Source organism: Oncorhynchus tshawytscha, linkage group LG08, assembly GCF_018296145.1.
Source record: "Oncorhynchus tshawytscha isolate Ot180627B linkage group LG08, Otsh_v2.0, whole genome shotgun sequence".
Taxonomy (NCBI): Eukaryota; Metazoa; Chordata; class Actinopteri; order Salmoniformes; family Salmonidae; genus Oncorhynchus; species Oncorhynchus tshawytscha.
In genome coordinates this window covers 23,779,577-23,802,157 of record NC_056436.1, presented here as the reverse complement: position 1 = coordinate 23,802,157, position 22,581 = coordinate 23,779,577, and the positions used below count along the sequence as shown (strand labels likewise).

Below are 22,581 nucleotides of genomic sequence, written 5' to 3'. Positions count from 1 at the left end.
TAAGGGTGAATGGGCAAGACAAAATATTTAAGTGTCTTTGTACAGGTGAAGATAGTAGGTCCCAAGAACTGCAAGGCTGCTGGGTTTTTCACGCTCAACATTTTCCCGTGTGTATCAAGAGTAATCCCATACCCAAAGGACATCCAGCCAACTTGGCACTGTGGGAAGCATTGGAGTCAACATGGGCCATCAGCCCTGTGGAATGCTTTTGACACTTGTCGAGTCAATTCCCCAACAAATTGAGGTGGTTCTGAGGGCAAAAGGGAAGGGGGGGGATTCTTTTAAAGTAGCCACCCTTTGCCTTGATGACAACTTTGCACAGTTTTGGCATTCTCTCAACCAGCTTAAATTATTCTGTATGTGTTTTTTCATAGTGTTCTAAAATGTAGAAAATAGTACAAATAAAGAAAAACCCTGGAATGAGTAGGTGTGTCCAAACTTCTGACTGGTACTCTATGCCTATACATGTGTAGTAGATGTCAAACCCTTTACACAAAGCACTCGCAATATTGGTTTCTTATGGAACAATAGCTCCAGTATTTGGCATCGGTTATTCATTGTTTTAATGTCAACCTGCTCAACCGGTAATTGACTTAAGAGATTCGTTTCACTATCATTATCCGATCCACAATTCTGTTATCAATTGAATACACGTTATATTAGATACAGGCTTTAGAAAGAAATTGACCTGACATTGCCCTTCCTGCTCTGTCTTCTCACATGAAACTCTCATCTCACATGCCATAATGAGTAGCGTGACTGACAGCCCAGCCAGAGACCTAGTGACAGGAGGAGAGGATGCCCGAGTGCTGCCACCACTGTCCCCTCCAGTTTAAGTCTCACACCAGTGCAAAACAAAAATCATGACGCTGCTCAGGTGTGGGACAATAACTGTGTGGGACGCCTCTCTTCTGACTCACCTACCTGGGGATGACAGAAACCCAACTACAAAGTTCTCAGTTTAGTGGAACAGGACCACAGTCAAGATTCATACACATATGCAGTAATATATTAGAACGTTTGCTATAGGTATAGCTCAACCCTTTAGTGCAACTACAGTATTGTATTGCACAGGACTGTACTGTAGTAAAATCAATTTAGCTACACTGGACTTGTACCTTCCCAGATAACAAGAACATTCCATCAGTCAATGTAACAATGAACAAGGTTCGTTCCATTGAACCTGACCTGATTGTCACAAAGATCACAAATCGAGTCAACGGGTCAGAGGCACCATGTTGTCATTTATGCACTACCTTGTTGGGGTTGACATGGTCACTATAATGGTGCCTGTTGTTGTGTGTTGAAGGCTTGTATAGATTACTTGTTGTGACTAAGATGCCTTCGATAACATCGTATTACTTCTTAGCTAGAACACACAGGGGCTAATGACCCACTGGAGGATTCTGGGATATTGCCGTTTCATGCTGATTAGATTTGCCTTTATTAACACTGAACTATGAACAGAACAGAGACACTTACTCTACACTGGATCATCCTGACAGGCAATTATCTGTTCTACACAAGATCTCCACTCCATATCTTGTCCTCTTTGTTAGCTGTGAAAACACAAAGAAATGGCTTGTCACTTTGTCACCGTTTGTATGCGGCAGAGTCGTATGTCTTAGTGAACATGATATTAATTGGCTGGTCTGATCTCCGGGACAGTTGTTATGGGCTGAGAGGAGATTGTAAAGGCTTGATAGGACAGGACAAGGTCGACAGGCTTATTGTGGATTCTGCTAGTTTATGAGGAACCTTGTTCACCCTTTATCTAAGAGACATTTTAGGCCTGCTGATTCACTCTGGCAGATGTACTTAATCTGAAGAAAGGTCTGGAATCATAATACATAGGTGGGCTTTAAGAGGGGGTGCTCTAAAACGCACTCTGTTGCTTCCCCTTGTGGTGGCGGGATGAACTACATACACAATGGATGTTGAGACAAAAAAAAAGCGCATGAAATACACCTAATACCGGTTTCTCTTATTCATTGACTGGAAATTGAAACTAAAGAGTGCAATTTTATTGCTATTGATTGAATAAAGACATGCATATTTATCTCATCAGACTTCCGTCACGTGTCATTGCTTGTCTCTGTCCTCATCAGTGTTGTGTTGGTGTTTCCCTCAACTTCTGAGGCAGAGGCATAGTCCCTTTTTAGATCTGTGTAGAGGAGTTGTGCAGCCAGGCACCTGTTTAGGGATAGTTGGTGGGCCGTGTAATAGGGCCTGAAATAAAACAGCATTGCTAGACTAATTTGGTAATCGCCTCGTTATCAGGCTAGACTGCCAAGCTGCAGCGCGCACTCATCCCTGTGATTCTCCCAGGCCTCTTTGCTGCAGTGGCAGATCTTATCTTGGAATGGTGAGAGGGAGTTTAAAATGTTGCCTGCTTCTTTTATCACTTTTTGAATTCTAGGATGCTAAATGGTAATCTAGTGGTATTTTCTTGCCATTGAACCATTTTGGAAACTGTCCTGCAAATGCCTACTGTCAGTTTGGCACTACAAGCAGACATCTTTGCTCCATTGTAAACTGTTGTGAGATATCTTATGGGATACAGAACTAATACATTATGCAGTCAAATTAACCTCAAGTGAAACTTGTTAGAATATTGGCTACCTTTTCATCAAATTAATAACTAACAGAGCTTAATTTCTATTTAAACTGTCCACTAACTTCCCCAATTAATTCCAGTTACCCTAAATTGAAATATGTATTTTTTTTCGAAATACCTTTTGTTAGAATGAAACCCTTTCAATAACATAACAAGTACATTACATTAGTTAACCAAAGTGAACCAAAATGACCATATTAGAACAAACTGTACTGTAGATTAACAAGTAATATCCAAAATGTAGTAATCTCTTGGGTCCAACATAAAATAAAAAAAGCAAACCAAAATTGAGACTTTCCATTTTCTTGTCACAGATGATGAAACTGTAGATTCAGTCGTTTTCCGTTGCAAGGTCTTTTTGAACAGAATGAGGAAAGAAGTTGTTATAAACGGTCGACGGCAAGGTCGGCATCTACTTTTACAAGGTAAGCACAGAGAAAATGATATACTCAACACAAATTATATATACTTTTACTAACAAGGCAGTTAAGTCCCTCAATCTGAAATCTGACAAGGACAGTAACATTCGGGTTGGGACGGTCATGGAATTTCTGGTGTCGGTGATTGGCGTGTCATATGTACGCGGTCAGTTTGGGAAAGCAAATTTTCACCATAAAAATGAACCTTTATTATAAAGCATTGCATGCATCATCACATTTGCAGACGTATGTAAGATACTACTATCCCGAATGTGATGAGAAATTGGATAATGAAGGCTAATACTATAATTTAATCACTGTCAGCAAAAAGGACTTCAATGCAGCAAGTAATGGAGTAGGCTAGGCTATATCATGTACATTTCCTTTTTTTGCAAGGGAAAAATGTGGCCTTTTATCAACACATTGCATTCAATTTTACTACACTTTCTATGAATGGAAAGATTAACAGAATCTTTTTTAACACGACTTTCAAGTGGCATTGACCCAATAATAAAGACATTGAATATGCCGATACTCCACTGGTGCCAATAAGAGAGGCTACAGTTTTTTTTATTTTGACAACTAAAAGACAGTCTTTTCATTGTCCTCTCTTTACAGCAATAGCCATTTGCTTTCTAAACTAGGTTTTCCTGTGATTGTATTGGGAAATATTGCAAAATGCCTCTTTCACAACTCAACAATTGTCTATTTGCTGTGCGCACTGCCCCAAATTGTGCTCCTATCCGACAGGCCCAGTGCAGTCAAAAACTAGATGTTTCTATGTTTTCTATATACATTTCCACACTATGAGGTTGAAATAATACTCTGAACTTGTAAGAATTATGACAAGGACCTTTTAGTCTAAGAGCTGTTTGAAAAGACTGCATGAAATTGGTGGGATGGAGTTTTGGCCTGCCTGGTAACATCACTAGGTGGTAAATGAGTTCCAAACCTTTGCCAATAAACATATATTTTTTAATGTTCAGACAGTTCTAACAATATTTATCTTGAGAAATTGCTCTTTGCTAAGAAGCTATTTTTGTTTCTTCATTTTAATGGAAACAGCCACAGCAAGGTGCTTAGTGCCTCCAGAAAGTATTCACACCTTGACTTTTCCACATTTGGCTTTTACAGCCTGAATTTAACATGGATCAAATTAAAATGTTGTGTCACTGGCCTACACACAATAAATACCCCATAATGTCAAACTGTATTTTATTTTTTTATTAAAAGAAAGCTGAAATGTCCTGAGTCTTTAAGTATTCAACCCCTTTGTTATGGCAAGACTACATACATTCAGGAGTAAAAATTTGATTAACAAGTCACGAGTTGCATAGACTCACTCTGTGTGCAATAATGTGTCTAACATGATTTTTTTAATGACTACCTCATCGCTGTACCCCACACATGCAATTGTCTGTAAGGACCTTCAGTCGAGCAGTGCATTTCAAACAGATTCAATCACAAAGAAAAGGGAGCTTTTCTAACGCCTCGCAAAGAGGGGCACCTATTGGTAGATGTGTAAAAAAGAATAATAATAAAAACAGACAGTGAATATCCCTTTGAGAACGGTGAAGTTATTAATGACACTTTGGATGGTGTATCAATACACCCAGTTACTACAAAGATACAGGCGTCCTTCCTAACTACGTTTCCAGAGAGGAAGGAAAATGCTCAAGGATTTCACCATGAGGCCAATGGTGAGTTTAAAACAGTTAGTTTAATGGCTGTGATAGGAGGAAAAATGAGGATGGATCAGCAACATTGTAGTTACTTCACAATACTAACCTAAATGACAGTGAAAAGAAGGAAGCCTGTACAGAATATATATATTCAAAACATACACTAAAGTAAAACTGGGAAAACAATGTTGGGCTAAGAAATAAACTTTATGTTCTGAATACAAATCTTTGTTTTGAGCAAAAACATCACTGAGTACCACTCTTCATTTTTTCAAGCATGGTGTTGGCTGCATCATGTTATGGGTACAGTATGCTTGTCATCAGCAAGGACTAGGGAGGGGTTTTGGGGGGGATAAAAAATAAATGGAAAAGAGCTAAGCACAGGCAAAGTCCTGGAGGAAAACCTGGTTCACTCCTCTTTGCAACATACACATATTCACCTTTCAGCAGGACAATAAAACGAAAACACAAGGCCAAGTATCCACTGGACCTGCTTGCCAAGACAACATTGAATGTTCCTGGGTGGCCTAGTTACAGTTTTGACTTAAATTGGCATGAAAATATAAGGCAAGAATTGAAAATGGCTATCTTGCAACGATCAACAACCAACTTGACAAAGCTTGACAAATGTTTTAAAGAATAATGTGCAAATATAATCCTGGTACACAAAGTTCTTAGCCAGAAAGACTGTAAAAGGACAGCTGTAATCACTGCCAAAGGTGATTCTAACATGTATTGTCTCAGGGGTGTGAATATTTATGCAAATTAGATTTCTGTAATTTCATTATCAATACATTGGTAAAAATGTCTAAAAGCAAGTTTTCACTTTGTCATTATGGGTATGTAGATGGGTGAGAGAGAAATATGTATAAATGTTGAATTCGTACTGGAACACAACATGTGGAATAAGTCAAGGGTATGAATACTTTCTGAAGGCACTGTCATTGTTACCCCAAAGTGATTTGATTTTGAGATAAAAACAGCTGCATTGGACCTTTTTAAAACAATCCACAGCTCATGTTTTTATTTAAATAAGCTGATGATCCTCTGATCTTCCAAATCTTGCTTTCTGGTGTAGTAGCCTATTTGAAATGATTTGATGCATTTCTGTATAGACAGGAGTAGGTTAATTAACACATTTTTGCAATTTAGTTCAGTTTACTAGCCTAATGGATGTGTCGCATATGGGACTCTTGCTGTTGAATAATTCATGAATTGTCAGACACATACAATCTTTTTTTAAGAAGAGCCATTTATTTATTTAACATAAAGCAATAAAAATGTGCATTGTATTAAAGAAAGTCAAGGTTACTAAAGTGCCATGTCAAATCAAATCAAATCAAATTTTATTTGTCACATACACATGGTTAGCAGATGTTAATGCGAGTGTAGCGAAATGCTTGTGCTTCTAGTTCTGACAATGCAGTAAAATGTGCTAGCACTCCTATAATTACTTACTACTAACAGCAGTAACATACATAGGTAAGAGCACATATTAACAGTAGATCTATAGGCCTATAATAAAACAAAAATCATTAAATATAGAATAAAAATCTTTATTTTATTGCAAACGGCGATGGCTAGTAAAATGCAAACTACGCATCATCTTCTACCTCTAGCTCCAGGTTTTGTGCCAGTAAAGTGAGCTTATTGACTTTGTCCAGCTTGAGGCATGAGTGGACAGGGGTGACAATGTTCCCTGCAGTGCTGAACATTCGCTCGAATGCGGTGCTCATGTATCTGCGTGCCAGCTTCCACATCAAAGGATAGCAAGTCTGGTTGTCTCGCCACCAGGTCAGGGGATTATCCTTTGGGTCAGGCTGTTCCTGTAGGTAGCGAGTCAGTTTGGTGTCTTCACAGACTGTGAGGGGTACATTGGCTGTGGATTGGGCCCTTCGCTTCTGGAGGAGATCCCTCTAAATTAATTTTCTTGCCATCGTTCGAGTCATCATCTCCCCCAGTACCAGTAGCACCACCACCCCTGCCTCCGCCCCCCCGCCACCATCTCTTTCAGGAGTCCTTCTCTCATCTCATTCAAATCATCCCCTTCGCCTCTGTATTTTAGGTCGAAGAGGAAAGAGATGGACAGAAGTTATGTTATTGTCAGTAGGCTGTACTCGAGGACACTGGACATCATCTTTTGGAGGCTTTGCGTTAGGTCGGTGTCTTTGGAGAGGTCGGGCTTCAGCAGATCTCCTGTCAGTAACGGAAGCACAGGCTTCACTGACGAGACTGTGACGTAACTCTCACCAGAGAGAACATCAGTGAAGACAGCCACAGGTTTCAATGCTGCTTGGATGGATGACAAGACGTCTTGTCCTGCCATGAGGTGATTATGTTTACGATCCAAGACCAGGACTTGTTCGATGGCTGTTGCTCGCTCCAAAATACTCCACCATTGTCTGTTTCGTTCCCCACCGTGTTAATCAATCCTGTGGAATTAAACATAGTTTATATACCAATTCCTCATCCAAATACAGTTGAAGTCGGAAGATTACATACACTTAGGTTGGAGTCATTAAAAATCGTTTTTCAACCACACCACAAATTCCTTGTTAATAAATTATAGTTTTGGCAAGTCGTTTCGGACATCTACTTGTATATATACACACACAATTTTCCTCCCTTATGATGCAATCCATTTTGTGAAGTGCCCCAGTCCCTCCTGCAGCAAAGCACCCCCACACCATGATGCTGCCACCCCCGTGCTTCATGGTTGGGATGGTGTTCTTCGGCTTGCAAGCCTCCCCCTTTTTCCTCCAAACATGATGATGGTCATGATGGTCAAACAGTTATGTTTTTGTTTCATCAGACCAGAGGACATTTCTCCAAAAAGTACGATCTTTGTCCCCTTGTGCAGTTGCAAACTGTTTTGGAGCAGTAGCTTCTTCCTTGCTGATTGGCCTTTCAGGTTATTTCGATAAAGGACTCGTTTTACTGTGGATATAGATACTTTTGTACCGGTTTCCTCCAGCATCTTCACATGGTCCTTTGCTGTTGTTCTGGGATTGATTTTCACTTTTCGCACCAAAGTACGTTCATCTCTAGGAGACAGAACACGTTTCCTTCCTGAGCGGTATGATGGCTGCGTGGTCCCATGGTGTTTATACTTGCGAACGTGGTACCTTCAGACATTTGGAAATTGCTCCCAAGGATGAACCAGACTTGTGGAGGTCCACAATGTTTTTTTGCTGATTTCTTTAGATTTTCCCATGATGACAAGCAAGGAGGCTGAGTTTAAAAGTAGGCCTTGAAATACATCCACACGTACACCTCCAATTAACTCAAATTATGTCAGTTAGCCTATCAGAAGCTTCTAAAGCCGTGACATCCATTTTCTGGAATTTTCTAAGCTGTTTAAAGGCAGTCAACTTAGTGTATGTAAACTTCTGACCCACTGGAATTGTGATACAATGAATTATAAGTGAAATAATCTGTCATGCACAAAGTAGATGTCCTAACCGACTTGCCAAAACTATAGTTTGTTAACAAGACATTTGTGGAGTGGTTGAAAAACAAGCTTTAATGACTCCAACCTAAGTATGTCAACTTCTGACTTCAACTGCACCTTCTCCCCAGTAACTCTGTCAAATGTACAAATAATTGTATAAAAGTCAGAGGCTACCCCCCCTCCTACCCTGTAGGCTATAGGATCGATAGGTACTATAGGTACTCTCGGTCCCAACTTCTTTCCTATTCGCACCCCACTGGGGGGTATTGGGGATATGCTGATTATGGTGCATCAAAAGATAGTTGGAAAGACGAGGAGATGTATACAGTTAGCAAAACAATAACATATAATCAATAGTTATCACTCCCGCTATGGGTAAAGTATATCTACATTAAAATAAAGTTAATCATTTATTTTATTCAAAACAAATGCTTTTTTATACAGTTTTGATGTTTATTTCATTTTCATGACTGTCTTCATCCAATACCACCAATGTCAAGGTTATCCAGTTACCGTTACAGCCCTAAGTGCAGTCACAAAATTACCATGAATTTCTATATTCACCTCAATACCAATTAATGCTCAAATTCCTCTTGAACTAATGTTAACAAGGCAATTATGAACAGGGTTATGGTTTTTCAGTATAATATGCAACCCTCAATCAATCAATCAGTGAAATGTATTTTATAAATCCCTTTTTACATCAGCAGTTGTTAAACGTGCTTATACAGATGCCCAGCCCAAAACCCCACAGAGCAAGCAATGCAGATGTGAAAGCACAGTGGCTAGGAAAAACTCCCAAGAAAGGCATGATACTAGGAAGAAACCTAAAAAGGAACTTGGCTCTGAGGGGTGGCCAATCCTCTTCTGGCTGTGTCGGGTGGTGATGATTAGAATACATGGCCATTAAGGCCAGATTGTTCTACACTGACATTTATCGCCTCTAAACTTTCATCTGGGCAATTTGCTCAATTAGACAGACAGTGTCTCTATGGTACATTGATGCTGAATGTTCCATGTTTGTTCCCATTGGCATCCCCAGTCCCTGACTGCTGCACCCCTATCAGCAGAGCAGTGACGCCCTACTAGCTACTGTAGCAAAGTTGAATTAACCTCCTCCATGTCAGAAGAATCTTCCCTGTTTTTCCTAATTACTTTAACTTCAGGGTCGAATGAGGATTAACACAGTATTAAGAGCAGCGGGCAGCTCAGGTTAGAAGTTAATGTCAGGATTTGCATTTGAATTAAATGGCAAATACGTGAAGGAGGAGTTGGAAACATCCGATTTGATTTGTCTCCTAATCTGTATAGTAGGGCGGTTGGTTTCCCTGCTGCCAGGCTGCCAGCTGGGGGTTTTGGTGGGCACAGCGGTAGCGGTGTGTGCCAGCGTGATACCATCCTGTTGGGTGGTGACACTTAAGTTCATCCTGTGTTGGTTACGCCAGTCTCTGTTGATCTTTCTTGTCTCTCCTTTTTTTCCCTTCTACTAAATGTATTGGGAAATCACGGTATTTAACAAACTCTAAAGTACTGTTTTAGAAGAGTGTGGTCTATGCACAGGCTGGTCGATTATTGGATTGACAGTTCTGTCCGCCTAGTGATGGGCGTTATTTCCGCTTCAGAAGCGGCATTCCTTTACAGACAAGAAAAATGTCTATTCAGTGGCACTTTGAAACTATCACCAGAGAAGGTTTCATGTTGGCGTTTTAAAAGCCATAGTGTAACCTTACAAACAAACAAACATACCATAGCCGAGGCACTTTCAAGGGTATATGACTGTGGTAGATATACTGTACAGTGCATTCGGAAAGTATTCAGACCCCATCACTTTTTCCAAATTTTGTTATGTTAGACTTATTCTAAAATGGATTAAATAATTTTTTTCCCTGATCAATGTACACACAATACCCCATAATGACAAAGTGAAAACAGGTTTTTAGAAAATGTTTGCAAATGTATTACAAATAAAAAACAGATGACTTATTTACACAAGTTTTCAGACACTTTGCTATGAGACTTGAAATGAACTCAGGTGCCTCCTGTTGCCATTGATCATCCTTGATGTTTCTACAACTTGATTGGAGTCGACCTGTGGTAAATTCAATTGATTGGGCATGATTTGGAAAGGCACACACCTGCCTATAGAAGGTCCCACAGTTGAGCAAAAATCACACCAGGAGGTCGAAGGAATTGTCTGTAGAGCTCCGAGACAGGATTTTGTAGAGTCACAGATCTGGGGAAGGGTACCAAAACATTTCTGCAGCATTGAAGGTCCCCAAGAACAAATTATCCTCCCTCATTCTTAAATGGAAGAAGTTTGGAACCACCAATACTTTTCCTAGAGCTGGCCGCCCAGCCAAACTGAGCAATCGGTGGAGAAGGGCCTTGGTCAAGGAGGTGACCAAGAACCCGTTCGTCACTCTGACAGAGCTCCAGAGTTCCTCTGTGGAGATGGGAGAACCTTCCAGAAGGACAACCATCTCTGCAGCACTCTACCAATCAGGCCTTTATGGTAGAGTGGCCAGACAGAAGCCACTCCTCAGTGGAAGGCACATGACAGGCTGCTTGGAGTTTGCCAAAAGGCACCTAAAGACTCTCAGACCATGAGAAACAAGTCTGAAATCTTTGGCCTGAATGCCAATCGTCACAACTGGAGATAACCAGGCAGCACTTATCACCTGGCAAAATAACATCCCTACGGTGAAGCATGGTGGTGGCAGATTCATGCTGTGGGGATGTTTTCCAGTGGCAGGGACTGGGAGACTAGTCAGGATTGAGGGAAAGATGAACGGAACAAAGTACAGAGATCCTTGATGAAAACCTGCTCCAGAGTACTCAGGACCTCAGACTGGGGTGAAGGTTCACCTTCCAACAGGACAACAACCCTAAGCACACAGCCAAGACATCCCTACTGTGCACAATGCTACAACTGTTACATTTTCAAGTAGCACTAGTTTAAGGTGAACAACAACAAAGGTCTTTAGTCATAATATTATGGAAAGTGTTTGATAAAATGTATAATGTACAGATAAGTAGATGGTGTTGCTACTCTACAGCAGAGTGTCTCTTAGCCTCATTTCTCTTCAAATACCCACTGAGACTTCAGGGCAGCGTACTGGCACACAATTCATAATGGATGGTAATTGACTCTGCTTGAGCTTGCATTTTGGAGATATAGCAAATATGTAGGCTTATGCAAGAGTGTGTTTGAGCTTGCAAGCATGTGTGTGTGTCCCTGTTAGAATATACAGTACCTTGCGAAAGTATTCGGCCCCCTTGAACTTTGCGACCTTTTGCCACATTTCAGGCTTCAAACATAAAGATATAAAACTGTATTTTTTTGTGAAGAATCAACAACAAGTGGGACACAATCATGAAGTGGGACGACATTTATTGGATATTTCAAACTTTTTTAACAAATCAAAAACTGAAAAATTGGGCGTGCAAAATTATTCAGCCCCCATTTCCCAAGTTAATACTTACAATACATGATGCTGCCACCACCTGTGGTGTGTTGTGTTGTGCTGTGTTGCTTTTACGCCAAACATAACGTTTTGCATTGTTGCCAAAAAGTTCAATTTTGGTTTCATCTGACCAGAGCACCTTCTTCCACATGTTTGGTGTGTCTCCCAGGTGGCTTGTGGCAAACTTTAAACAACACTTTTTATGGATATCTTTAAGAAATGTCTTTCTTCTTGCCACTCTTCCATAAAGGCCAGATTTGTGCAATATACGACTGATTGTTGTCCTATGGACAGAGTCTCCCACCTCAGCTGTAGATCTCTGCAGTTCATCCAGAGTGATCATGGGCCTCTTGGCTGCATCTCTGATCAGTCTTCTCCTTGTATGAGCTGAACGTTTAAAGGGACAGCCAGGTCTTGGTAGATTTGCAGTGTCTGATACTCCTTCCATTTCAATATTATCGCTTGCACAGTGCTCCTTGGGATGTTTAAAGCTTGGGAAATCTCTTTGTACCAAATCCGGCTTTAAACTTCTTCACAACAGTATCTCGGACCTGCCTGGTGTGTTCCTTGTTCTTCATGATGCTCTCTGCGCTTTTAACGGACCTCTGAGACTATCACAGTGCAGGTGCATTTATACGGAGACTTGATTACACACAGGTGGATTGTATTTATCATCATTAGTCATTTAGGTCAACATTGGATCATTCAGAGATCCTCACTGAACTTCTGGAGAGAGTTTGCTGCACTGAAAGTAAAGGGGCTGAATAATTTTGCACGCCCAATGTTTCAGTTTTTGATTTGTTAAAAAAGTTTGAAATATCCAATAAATGTCGTTCCACTTCATGATTGTGTCCCACTTGTTGTTGATTCTTCACAAAAAAATACAGTTTTATATCTTTATGTTTGACGCCTGAAATGTGGCAAAAGGTCGCAAAGTTCAAGGGGGCCGAATACTTTCGCAAGGCACTGTATGCCTGAGTGTGTGCGTGCATTGGTGTGAGTGTCTGAACTGGGTGAGTTACAGAACCAATCAAGCAGGCTTTGACAGTAAATGGCGGTTGACAGTCCTCATCATCACAATCACAACATTACATTGTGTTGGCCTGACCTGTGATCACTTGATGGGGCATTTGACTTTTCTTTCACTTTTGTTGCGGAAAAAGGGTTTTGTCTTTTGTTCTGTCCCCTTTTGTTTTACAGGCGAGCCCTGATTATGTTGATATCATCGGAGTATAGACACATTCTCCCTGCATTGTTGAAGTAGGAGTTCCCTGAGACATAGAACACGGACTCAGGAAGGTCACGTTCCTTCACAGGGATAGACCGTTAATTCTTTACGAAAGCCCCATTTCAGAAAAGCTCACTAGCCAAACAGAAGTACATTATCATACCAAATGTCAAAGCAACACTTCGCCCAAATTTGTTTTGCCAGCTCTCTCACCTGACTTTAACACTGAAGTGGCATTTTGCAATGAGCAGAGATTGCCTTGGTCCCCCAAAAAAAAACAGAGGTGTTTGTTAAAGGCAAGGCATCACTCCCCCATCACTCTCCCATGTTCCTGTGAAGAGAAATCTCAACAGAATCCGAGGACAATGTTGAATCACCATGCCATGCCTCACTCCTACAAATCCCCCTTACAGCATGACGGCACCTAAATCAACTCTACAGAGTAAAGACCCAGGGCCATACAGTCACCACACAACCTGCCTCCCTGCTATTCTCTTTAATGACATTCACCATAGGAGGGGACTCCACCAGCAGCCAGGCCGGAATCACCCTGCCCAGGGAAAAAAGTGAGAAGCAAGAAAGAGACTGAAGAGTGTGTGTGGGATGTCTCTGGGCTCTCTCAGTAGAAGGGGGGATAAAAAGTGATCTAGATGGAGTTAAAGAGCTCTCATCCCTCCTTCTCTGTTTTCAGGTGAAGAGGAGTTTTTTTTAAGCGATTGGAGGGAGACATCGAGGAAACTTGACACCTGTGTCCCAATACAAGTTCTTTTGTTTTTTACTACTGTGAGGAAGATGCTAAATAAACACTTCTCCTTCCCTGGACTGTAATGAAATCCAGAGCCTTGAGGGAAGGGCAAATCTGCTATCTATCTAGTGGTGATTTAGCCGGTCTGGGAGAGAAACCGGGGAAAGCTTTTCTTCCTCCCAGTAGTTCTGTGTGAGTGGACGGCTTTGACTTTATCAAGTTAACTTCCTTTGAAGGAAAGCAGAGGAGAGTAAGACCAGCTGGCATCCCATCTGCTTTGGGCTGTCACCTACCCCGCTGCACCACAACTCTGCCAGTTATCAGTCAGTCAGCCTACCAGTATACCCTCTACAGTGTGGATTCCGTTTGGGAAGACATGTTAAATTGACTGTCTGAGATTCTTTCTTTTAATTCACGCTTTGTTTTTCCCACATAAGGACAAGTTATAAGATAAATAACTGCCTTAGTGGAGCATGTGAATAAACCTTTGATTGGGATCTGTTTCCCTGTTTGGGAGTGTTCAAAGGATCTACATTTGTAAGTGTCAATGCGTGGGATGTTTGGTCCTGAACTGTAACCCCAAGAGGCCATCCTCTTCTAACAGTGAAAGCATTAGTTACATTGAGTTCTGTTGTATTTCTATTCCTTCCACAGCCAGCCAGTTGAGAAGAGCACATTGTTAGAGCTGGTCTTTTTTTCTTTTTTTGTTGGTGGTGTTTTCGTCCATTGTGCATACAGAACATTGCAGTACCAGTCCCCAGTTCTGCTGAAGAATGGCTCGTTCACAACTTTGGAACAACTGATGAAAAAACTATTTCATTGTCCTCCTTCCCAGACAACAAAATAACCCAAGCAAGGTCAACAATAGAAGAAACTTCATAAACAAAAGGCCAAAAACACTGCTCAAAACTGTTTATATTGGCGCCTCCCTTGGATATATGAACACGCAACGATTGTTAGCGTTGTGGGTCGACGGCAGGCCTCGCTGTCCAGAGCGTAGATTAATAGCTTGCCAGTTTGAAACATCCACAGGGTCGGGGCTATCGGAGGAAGACTGTTCTGTTCTTTCCTCTCATCCACACAGTTGTGCCGCCAGGGATCGTCAGACACACTCCCTCCCCTCTCCGCCATTATCTCACTTCAGTCTGAGAGGAAGAAAAGAGAATGAGCACTAAAGTTTTACTAAAGAAAAGAGGAACACCTGAAGCTATTTGGTACACTTTCAAGTAGTGAGGAGGTTGTTTCAGTTCAATTTGAGAGAAATGGTGTGATAGACCTCATCAGTCTAAGCCTTGTAAATGAGGAGTGTGATGTGGTTTTTAATTTCATTGGCTTGTTTCTCACAGGAATCCAATCTCTGTAGAAAACCTCATTAGCTGGCTTCCTTGGCATTCCTGATTTGGAGTAACCTTATTTTTGACCTGTTCCTTGTCAATAATCAACGTCCGGCCAAGGTTGCTGAATGAAATATCAGCATTATCTCATAAAGCAGGGGATTTCTACCAAACTCATATCAGTAGTGCTGCATGGAGTTATTTTGTTGATAGTGATGAGATAGAAGGCAATGTATAATTTATTATATTTATCCCATCCCCTCCCGCCTTCTCTCATTTTACTCTTTCTCTCTGTCTCTTTCTATATTGCCCTCCTCTCCAGGTAACAGTATACTCCACTCGGCAGCAGACAGTGTGACCAGCGCTGTACAGAAGGCCAGCCAGGCGCTGAACGAGCGAGGGGAGCGCTTAGGCAGGGCTGAGGAGAAAACAGGGGAGATGAAGAACAGTGCTGAGCAGTTCGCCGTCACTGCACACAAGGTGAAACACACACACACACACACACACACACACACTACCGTTCAAAAGTTTGGGGTCACTTAGAAATGTCCTTGTTTTTGAAAGAAAAGCACAAACAGACGCCTCACAAGTCCTCAACTGGCAGCTTCATTAAATAGTACCCGCAACACACCAGTTTCAACGTTAACAGTGAAGAAGCGACTCCGGGATACTGGCCTTCTAGGCAGAGTTGCAAAGAAAAAGCCATATCTCAGCTTTGCCAATAAAAATAAAAGATGGGCAAAATAACACAGACACTGGAGAGAGGAACTCTGCCTAGAAGTCCAACATCCCGGAATCAACCTCTTCACTGTTGACTTTGAGACTGATGTTTTGCGGGTACTATATAATGAAGCTGCCAGTTGAGGACTTGTGAGACGTCTGTTTCTCAAACTAGACACACTAATGTACTTGTCCTCTTGCTCAGTTGTGCACCGGGGCCTCCCACTCCTCTTTCTATTCTGGTTAGAGCCAGTTTGCGCTGTTCTGTGAAGGGAGTAGTACACAGCGTTGTACGAGATCTTCAGTTTCTTGGCAATTTCTCGCATGGAATAGCCTTAATTTCTCAGAACAAGAATAGACTGATGAGTTTCGGAAGATAGTTATTTGTTTCTGGTCATTTTGAGCCTGTAATCGAACCCATGCAGATGTTCCAGATACTCCAGATACTCATCTAGTCTAAAGAAGGCCAGTTTTATTGTTTTTTTAATGAGCACAACAGTGTTCAGCTGTGCTAACATAATTGCGAAAGGGTTTTCTAATGATCAATTAGTCTTTTAAAATGATAAACTTGGATTAGCTAACACAACGTGCCATTGGAACACAGGAGTGATGGTTGCTTGATAATGGGCCTCGGTATGCCTATGTAGATATTCTCTTAAAATCAGCTGTTTCCAGCTACGATAGTCATTTACAACATTAACAATGTCTACACTGTAGTTCTGATCAATTTGACATTTTAATGGACGAAAAAGTGTTTTTATTTCAAAAACAAGGACATTTCTAAGTGACCCCAAACTTTTGGCTATTTCAGCCACACCCTTTGCTGACAGGTGTAAAAGTTGCTCGCACAGCCATGCAATCTCCATAGACAAACATTGGCAGTAGAATGGCTTTACTGATGAGCTCAATGACTTTCAACTTGTCATGTCATATGATGCCACCTTTCCAACAAGTCAGTTCGTCAATGCTAGAGCTGCCCCGGTCAACTGTAAGTGCTGTATTGTGAAGTGGAAATGCCTAGGCGCAACAACGGCTCAGCAGTGAAGTGGTAGGCCACACAAGCTCACAGAATGGGACCGCCAAGTGCTAAAGCATGTAAATACGGCCTGTTCTCGGTTGCAACACACACGACAGAGTTTCAAACAGCCTCTGGAAGCAACGTCAGCACAATAACTTTTCATCTGGAGCTTCATGAAATGGGTTTCCATGACCGAGCAATTGCACACAAGCCTAAGATCACCATGCGTAATGTAATGCCAAGCATCGGCTGGAGTGTCGTAAAGCTTACTGCCATTGGACTCTAAAGCAGTGGAAACTGTTGGTCTGGAGTGATGAATCACACTTCACTGTCTGACAGACTAATCTGGGTTTGGCGGATGCAAGGAGAGCACTACCTGCCCGAATGCATAGTGCCAACTGTAAAGTTTGGTGGAGGAGGAATAATGGTCTGGGGTTGTTTTTCATGGTTTGGGCTAGAGCCCTGACCTCAATCCCATCGAACACCTTTGGGATGAATTGGAACACTGACTGCGAGCCAGGCCTTATCGCCCAACATCAATGCCTGACTTCACTAATGCTCATGAGGCTGAATTGGAAGCAATTTCCAGCAACAATGTTCCAATATCTATTGGAAAGCCTTCCCGGAAGAGTGGAGCCTGTTATAGCAGCAAAGGGGGGACCAACTCCATATTAATCCCCATGATTTTGTAATGTGATATTCAACAAGCAGGTGTCCACATACTTTTGTGTATCATGTAGTGTATCATACCACATTACAAGGGCTGGAGGAGTTTTTCATAACCACACGAACTGAACAGAATAACCTTACTAGTAGTACATGTTACCAAGGGTATAGGCTATACCACATAATGGTACTATGTGACCCACATTTCCCCATTGTCTTAGACTAACAATTCATCCCAAACGGATTTTCTGTAAACTCAGTTTGAGCTCTAAACTCCAGCAAAAATATCAAACACTGTTCTCCATCCTCAGGTGATTCAGTCTAAGTGGTTAGTTTGTTGCTTCTGGCCGCACAGCAGGGTGTTTCACTAGCTAGATGTTCTTGTTAGGAATCCCTCCTATTCATAGTTTATTCCTCCATCTATTCTCTCTATCCCAGCTATTCTCCATGGGCTTCTCTCATCCTCTCAATCCAACTGTATCCGTCACACAAGGAGAACTAATCACCCGCTGCTTAACCATCCTATTATCATAATATGGTTTTGCTGCAAAAACAGGAAATACATTGTAAAGGACATAATTTGTAAAAATACGAATCGTGCTCCGCTTCTAACTCACAACTGTGATCAATTCCAATAACTTTTAAAGTAACTATAATTGTCTTTGACCTGGCTTCTTGCACCTCCTGTAAAAACAGGATCACCCAACTTTGGTGACCCACTGTTCCAGATAGAGCGCATAATCTTTCCACATTTTGTTGTTAAATTGAGATTTTGTGTCACTGATCTACACACAATACCCGATAATGTCAGAGTGGAATTTATTTGTTGAACATTTAGGAAATGAATAAAACATTTAAAGCTGACATTTCTTGAGTCAATACTGTAAGTATTCAACCCCTTTGTAATGGCAAGCCTAAATAAGTTCAGGTGGTAGAAATGTGCTTAACAAATCACATAAGTTGCATGGACTCATTCCGTGTTCAATAATAGTGCTTAACATGATTTCTGAATGACTACCGCATCTCTTTACCCCATGCATACAATTATCTGTGAAGTCTCTTCATAATCCAGTATTGAATTTCAAGCGAAGATTAGACCAGAAAGACCAAGGAGGTTTTTCAATGCCTCGCAAAGAAGGACATCGATTGGTAATAAAATAAAAAGGAAAATGCTGAATATCCTTTTTGAGGGGAAGTTCATCATTTCACTTTGGATGGTGTATCAATATACCCAGTCACTACAATTATACAGGCGTCCTTCCTAACTCAGTTGCCGGAGAGAAAGGAAACTGCTCAGGGATTTCACCATGAGCCCAGTGGTGATTTTAAATCAGTTAGAGTTTAATGGTTGTGATATGAGTATATTGAGGATGGATCAGCAACATTGTAGTTACTCCACAATAGTAACCTAATTGACAGAGTGAAAAGAAGGAAGCCTGTACAGAATAGAAATATTCCAAAACATGGATCCTGTTTGCAACAAGGCACTTAAGTAATACTGCCAAATATGTGGCAAGGAAATAAACTTTTTGTCCTGAAAACAAAGTGTTATGTTTGGGTCAAGTCCAGCACATCACTGAGTACCACTCTGCATATCTGTTTTCCACTAGACACTTGGAGATGAATTCACCTTTTAGCAGTAAACAATAAACTAAAACACAGGGCCAAATCTACACTGGAGTTGCTTACCAAGACAATGTTCCTGAGTGGCCTAGTTACAGATTTGACCTAAAACGGCTTGAAAATCTATGGCCCAGACTTGAAAATGGCAGTCTAGCAAGGATCAACAATCAACTTGACAGAGCTTGAAGAATTTTGAATGGAATAATGGGCAAATATAGTACAATCCAGGTGTGCAAAGCTCTTAGAGACTTATCCAAAGACTCACAGCTTTAATTGCTGCCAATGGTGCTTCTACAAATGATTGACTCAGGGGTGTGAATACTTATGTAAATTAGATATTTATGCATTTCATTTTCAATAAACATTTCTAAAACATGTTTTCACTTTGTCATTATGGAGTATTGTAGATGGGTGAGATTTTGTATTATTTTTTTAATCAAATATGAATTCTGGGTTTAACGCAACAAAATGTGGAATAAGTAAAGGGGTATGATTTCTTTCTGAAGGCACTAACTCCCCATACAGATAAGACACTCCATCCACTTCCACATTGAGCAATTCGACGCTCCATTTTGTGAACCATTTAACCAATTAGTTGTCTTGCAGTGTTAGTCTTGTACTCACTAAAGCATGTTTGTTAAAAGATGCAACCCTATAATGTACGTGGGTAACCACTGGTAGGAAGGTGATGTTAGCTAGCTACAGTAAATATATTCTGCAACATCTTCTCTGACTGGTCATAACGTTGAAAAATATTTAGTTAATGTTTTGAAAGTTGTATCTTTCCCCCGCTTCAGTTTTTGATGTTAAATTGTTGGGAACATCCTGTATCTGCCAACTGCGCTACTTCCCCCCCTGTAATGCCATTGAACAAGACACCACATCTCCCTCTTTCTACCTGTGATTCAGTATACTTTAGTTCAAGTTGAGAACATATGGTATCTTGTAGTGGACTCCAGTGTTAAGGTGACCTGTAGCGGGAAACAACACTGCAGATTCAGGCAGTCTGTCTCTGCAGTGTCTCTGCTGAGGCTCTGTGTGACATCAGTCCATTAGCGCCACTGTTGAGCTCTCACCATCCCCACAGAAGGAGCAATGGCCGTCTGTGCTGCAGCTCTGCTGCCCCCACTTGTTAGCTCTGGAGATTTCACCCACCTCTATTTTGAAACGTGTGTGTGTGTGTGTGTATGTGTGTGTGTGTGTGTGTGTGTGTGAGATTTAGATTGGTGGCTCTGGCCTTCTCCTTAATGAGCCTCCAGACAAGCCCGCTAGAACTCTCTTTTTAAGAGATGAAGTCTGAGTGGCCATTCACTGCCTGATGAAAACACTGGGGCGTGGGGCCCTTACCAACCCCTGGGGAATAACACCACCCTAATAGCTATTATTCCTTTCTGCCTAGAGAATAGACCCTGCTTGTCCTTGTTCTACTACTCATGATGCCAAGCATGTTAGCCTCCACCAGGTGGGAAACAAAGTAGTATCAATGAGGTTCTTTTACTTGTATTTGTTGGTGGTCGGATTTTAATGTGCTTGCTAACTTTGGAATTAATTTTTGTTTTTGCAGTTTCCAGAAATTAATAGATTTTTAATCTTATTGTGTTTTGTTTCAGTTATTTTTGGCAACCCCATAGGGGGTGTTGAAGAAATGTTCACTTAAATTGCTTTCTCATTTCACTTAGTCACTGCATGATGTTTATATATCTCCACATGGCTGACGTGCTCTCGTTTTGTCCCTTCCCCTCTCTTTTTCCTCTCCACAGCTGGCCATGAAGCATAAATGTTAAACTTTGAGGAGAGGGGTCCACCAAGCGTGCCAGACACCATAGGGCAGGTTTCAGATTGTATTATTTGTATTTCTTGTAACGAAGGTAACATTTATTTGTTTCTAACGAAGATCTGATGACGAGGAGGGGGGAGAGAAAGAGGGACGGAACACAGATGAGACAGTTGAGAGCAAATGTTTCACGGCCTACTCTTCTTTTACTCCCTCCATTGCTCCCAAAGTACTCCTTGACCTTACTGTGACAAACCATGGAAATGACTGACTATGGTCACTGCCCTCCCCACCCCAACACACACACACACACACCACCGTCCAAATCCCCCTAAAAGGAACAGGTCTTCAACTCCCTCAAAGAAGTGACTTTACATACGGTGCTGGAAGAGGAGAATATAACTGCAGCAGAGTGTATGACATGACACATGCATTTCATATGATGGCTATTTTACTGTACAGAGTCAGCAATGTACACCCCAGTATGTGAACATCAACTTGTCTAAAGGAGATGAGCTCTTCACTCTCTTTTGTCATTTGACTATTTGGCATCATATTGTTTTGAAAAGCTCATTGGTGCGTACATTCATTTCAGATGTAATATTAGCCAAATGTGTGGAGGACATTCATGTGGCTTCTAAAAACTACTGCTGCAAGCTTACATTTCAACCAATATGGTAGATTTTCCAAGTTTAATATTCCGCAAAACAGTCTGTGAGCTATTCATTAAAGTGACCCAGGGTTCAGGTGCATGGTCTACCAAAATACACTTATTAAAATACACTCATTATAAAAGGTTGAATAAAACCCACACAGAAAAAACAAGTATTTAGGCTTCACTGTTGGTATTTCTTAAGTGTTATTGAAGCACTTGGGACAAGATCAGACAATTTATTGTAAGGTAAGAGACTACAGTATCATTGTAAATTAGCTAGTGTAACAAGCTTATAAGACTGTAATCAGATCATTCTACCACCATTTGCAATGTAATTGGTGTCGAATCATCCCTGTAAATATCATTTTGATTGTAACCCTTTCAACTCCAACCTTGGTCACATCTTGTACTTATAGTTTAACTTGTGTTTATATAAAGTTTTTTGTTCTGATATGTAAAACAGCATATTGACACATCATCACTTGCAGCATTGTACAATATTGGTCTGCATTCACTGTGTAACCGTGGCTTCCTTACAAGCAATTTGAAGCAACTAAACCACCCGCAGTGTGGATATGTCTTGTTTATTACGCTTATATTTTGGATTTGTCCAACCGTCACAATGCACTGACAACCTTACCTTGCAGCGAGCACTGTTAAGTTCTTACTGAAATTCTAGTTGCCTCAAATTCTAATCCGCTTCATCCTTACATTTTGGATGTTCATTGTTTTAATAAAAAAATATTGAAAGTAATTTGTCTGATGGTTATGAAATGTTTTTGTAGCAATTGCAAGCTACTATTGCAAGTCATTTTGTCTACACTCCATTGGTCAGTGAATAAGTCAGCATCTTTTTACATGTCATATGACTAGCTACGGTCCAGAACAATCCAAGTGCAATGCTTCTATATCGGTGTTTTTAAACGTACTCTTTCATAAGTACTTCAACAGCATGTCGTTTGACTTGAGCAGTATGAATGTGTTATGATAACACTCATGGTATCCCAAGGTAACACTGCCTTGCTAGATCGATAACCAAAAGGAGAAGATCAAGAATGTGTGGCACCAGGTTTGAAAGAGGGGGTTGTTCCTTAAGATGTATGGTGCTTGTTAGAAGTGGATTGTGTGGCGAATACAGAAGGCCACAGTACTGTATGTAGAATAGGCTAATGGAATGAAAAGGTA

The 22,581-nt window shown here is 41.0% G+C and overlaps 1 protein-coding gene across 2 annotated transcripts in view; it reads left to right on the top strand.

Annotated features, from left to right (window-relative positions):
- The window catches only part of LOC112256774 (syntaxin-binding protein 6), a 119,313-nt gene extending 97,163 nt beyond the window's left edge, over positions 1–22,150 (top strand). The window contains exons 5-7 of one of the 2 annotated variants that reach the window (XM_024430270.2): positions 2,932–3,042; positions 15,263–15,420; positions 20,728–22,150. In XM_024430270.2, coding sequence (XP_024286038.1) covers positions 2,932–3,042; positions 15,263–15,420; positions 20,728–20,751 — 293 coding nt within the window. In that variant the 3' untranslated portion in view covers positions 20,752–22,150. The remainder of the gene's footprint in view (positions 1–2,931; positions 3,043–15,262; positions 15,421–20,727) is intronic. The other variant, XM_024430271.2, reaches the window with a different exon arrangement.
- Positions 22,151–22,581: the final 431 nt, after the last annotated feature.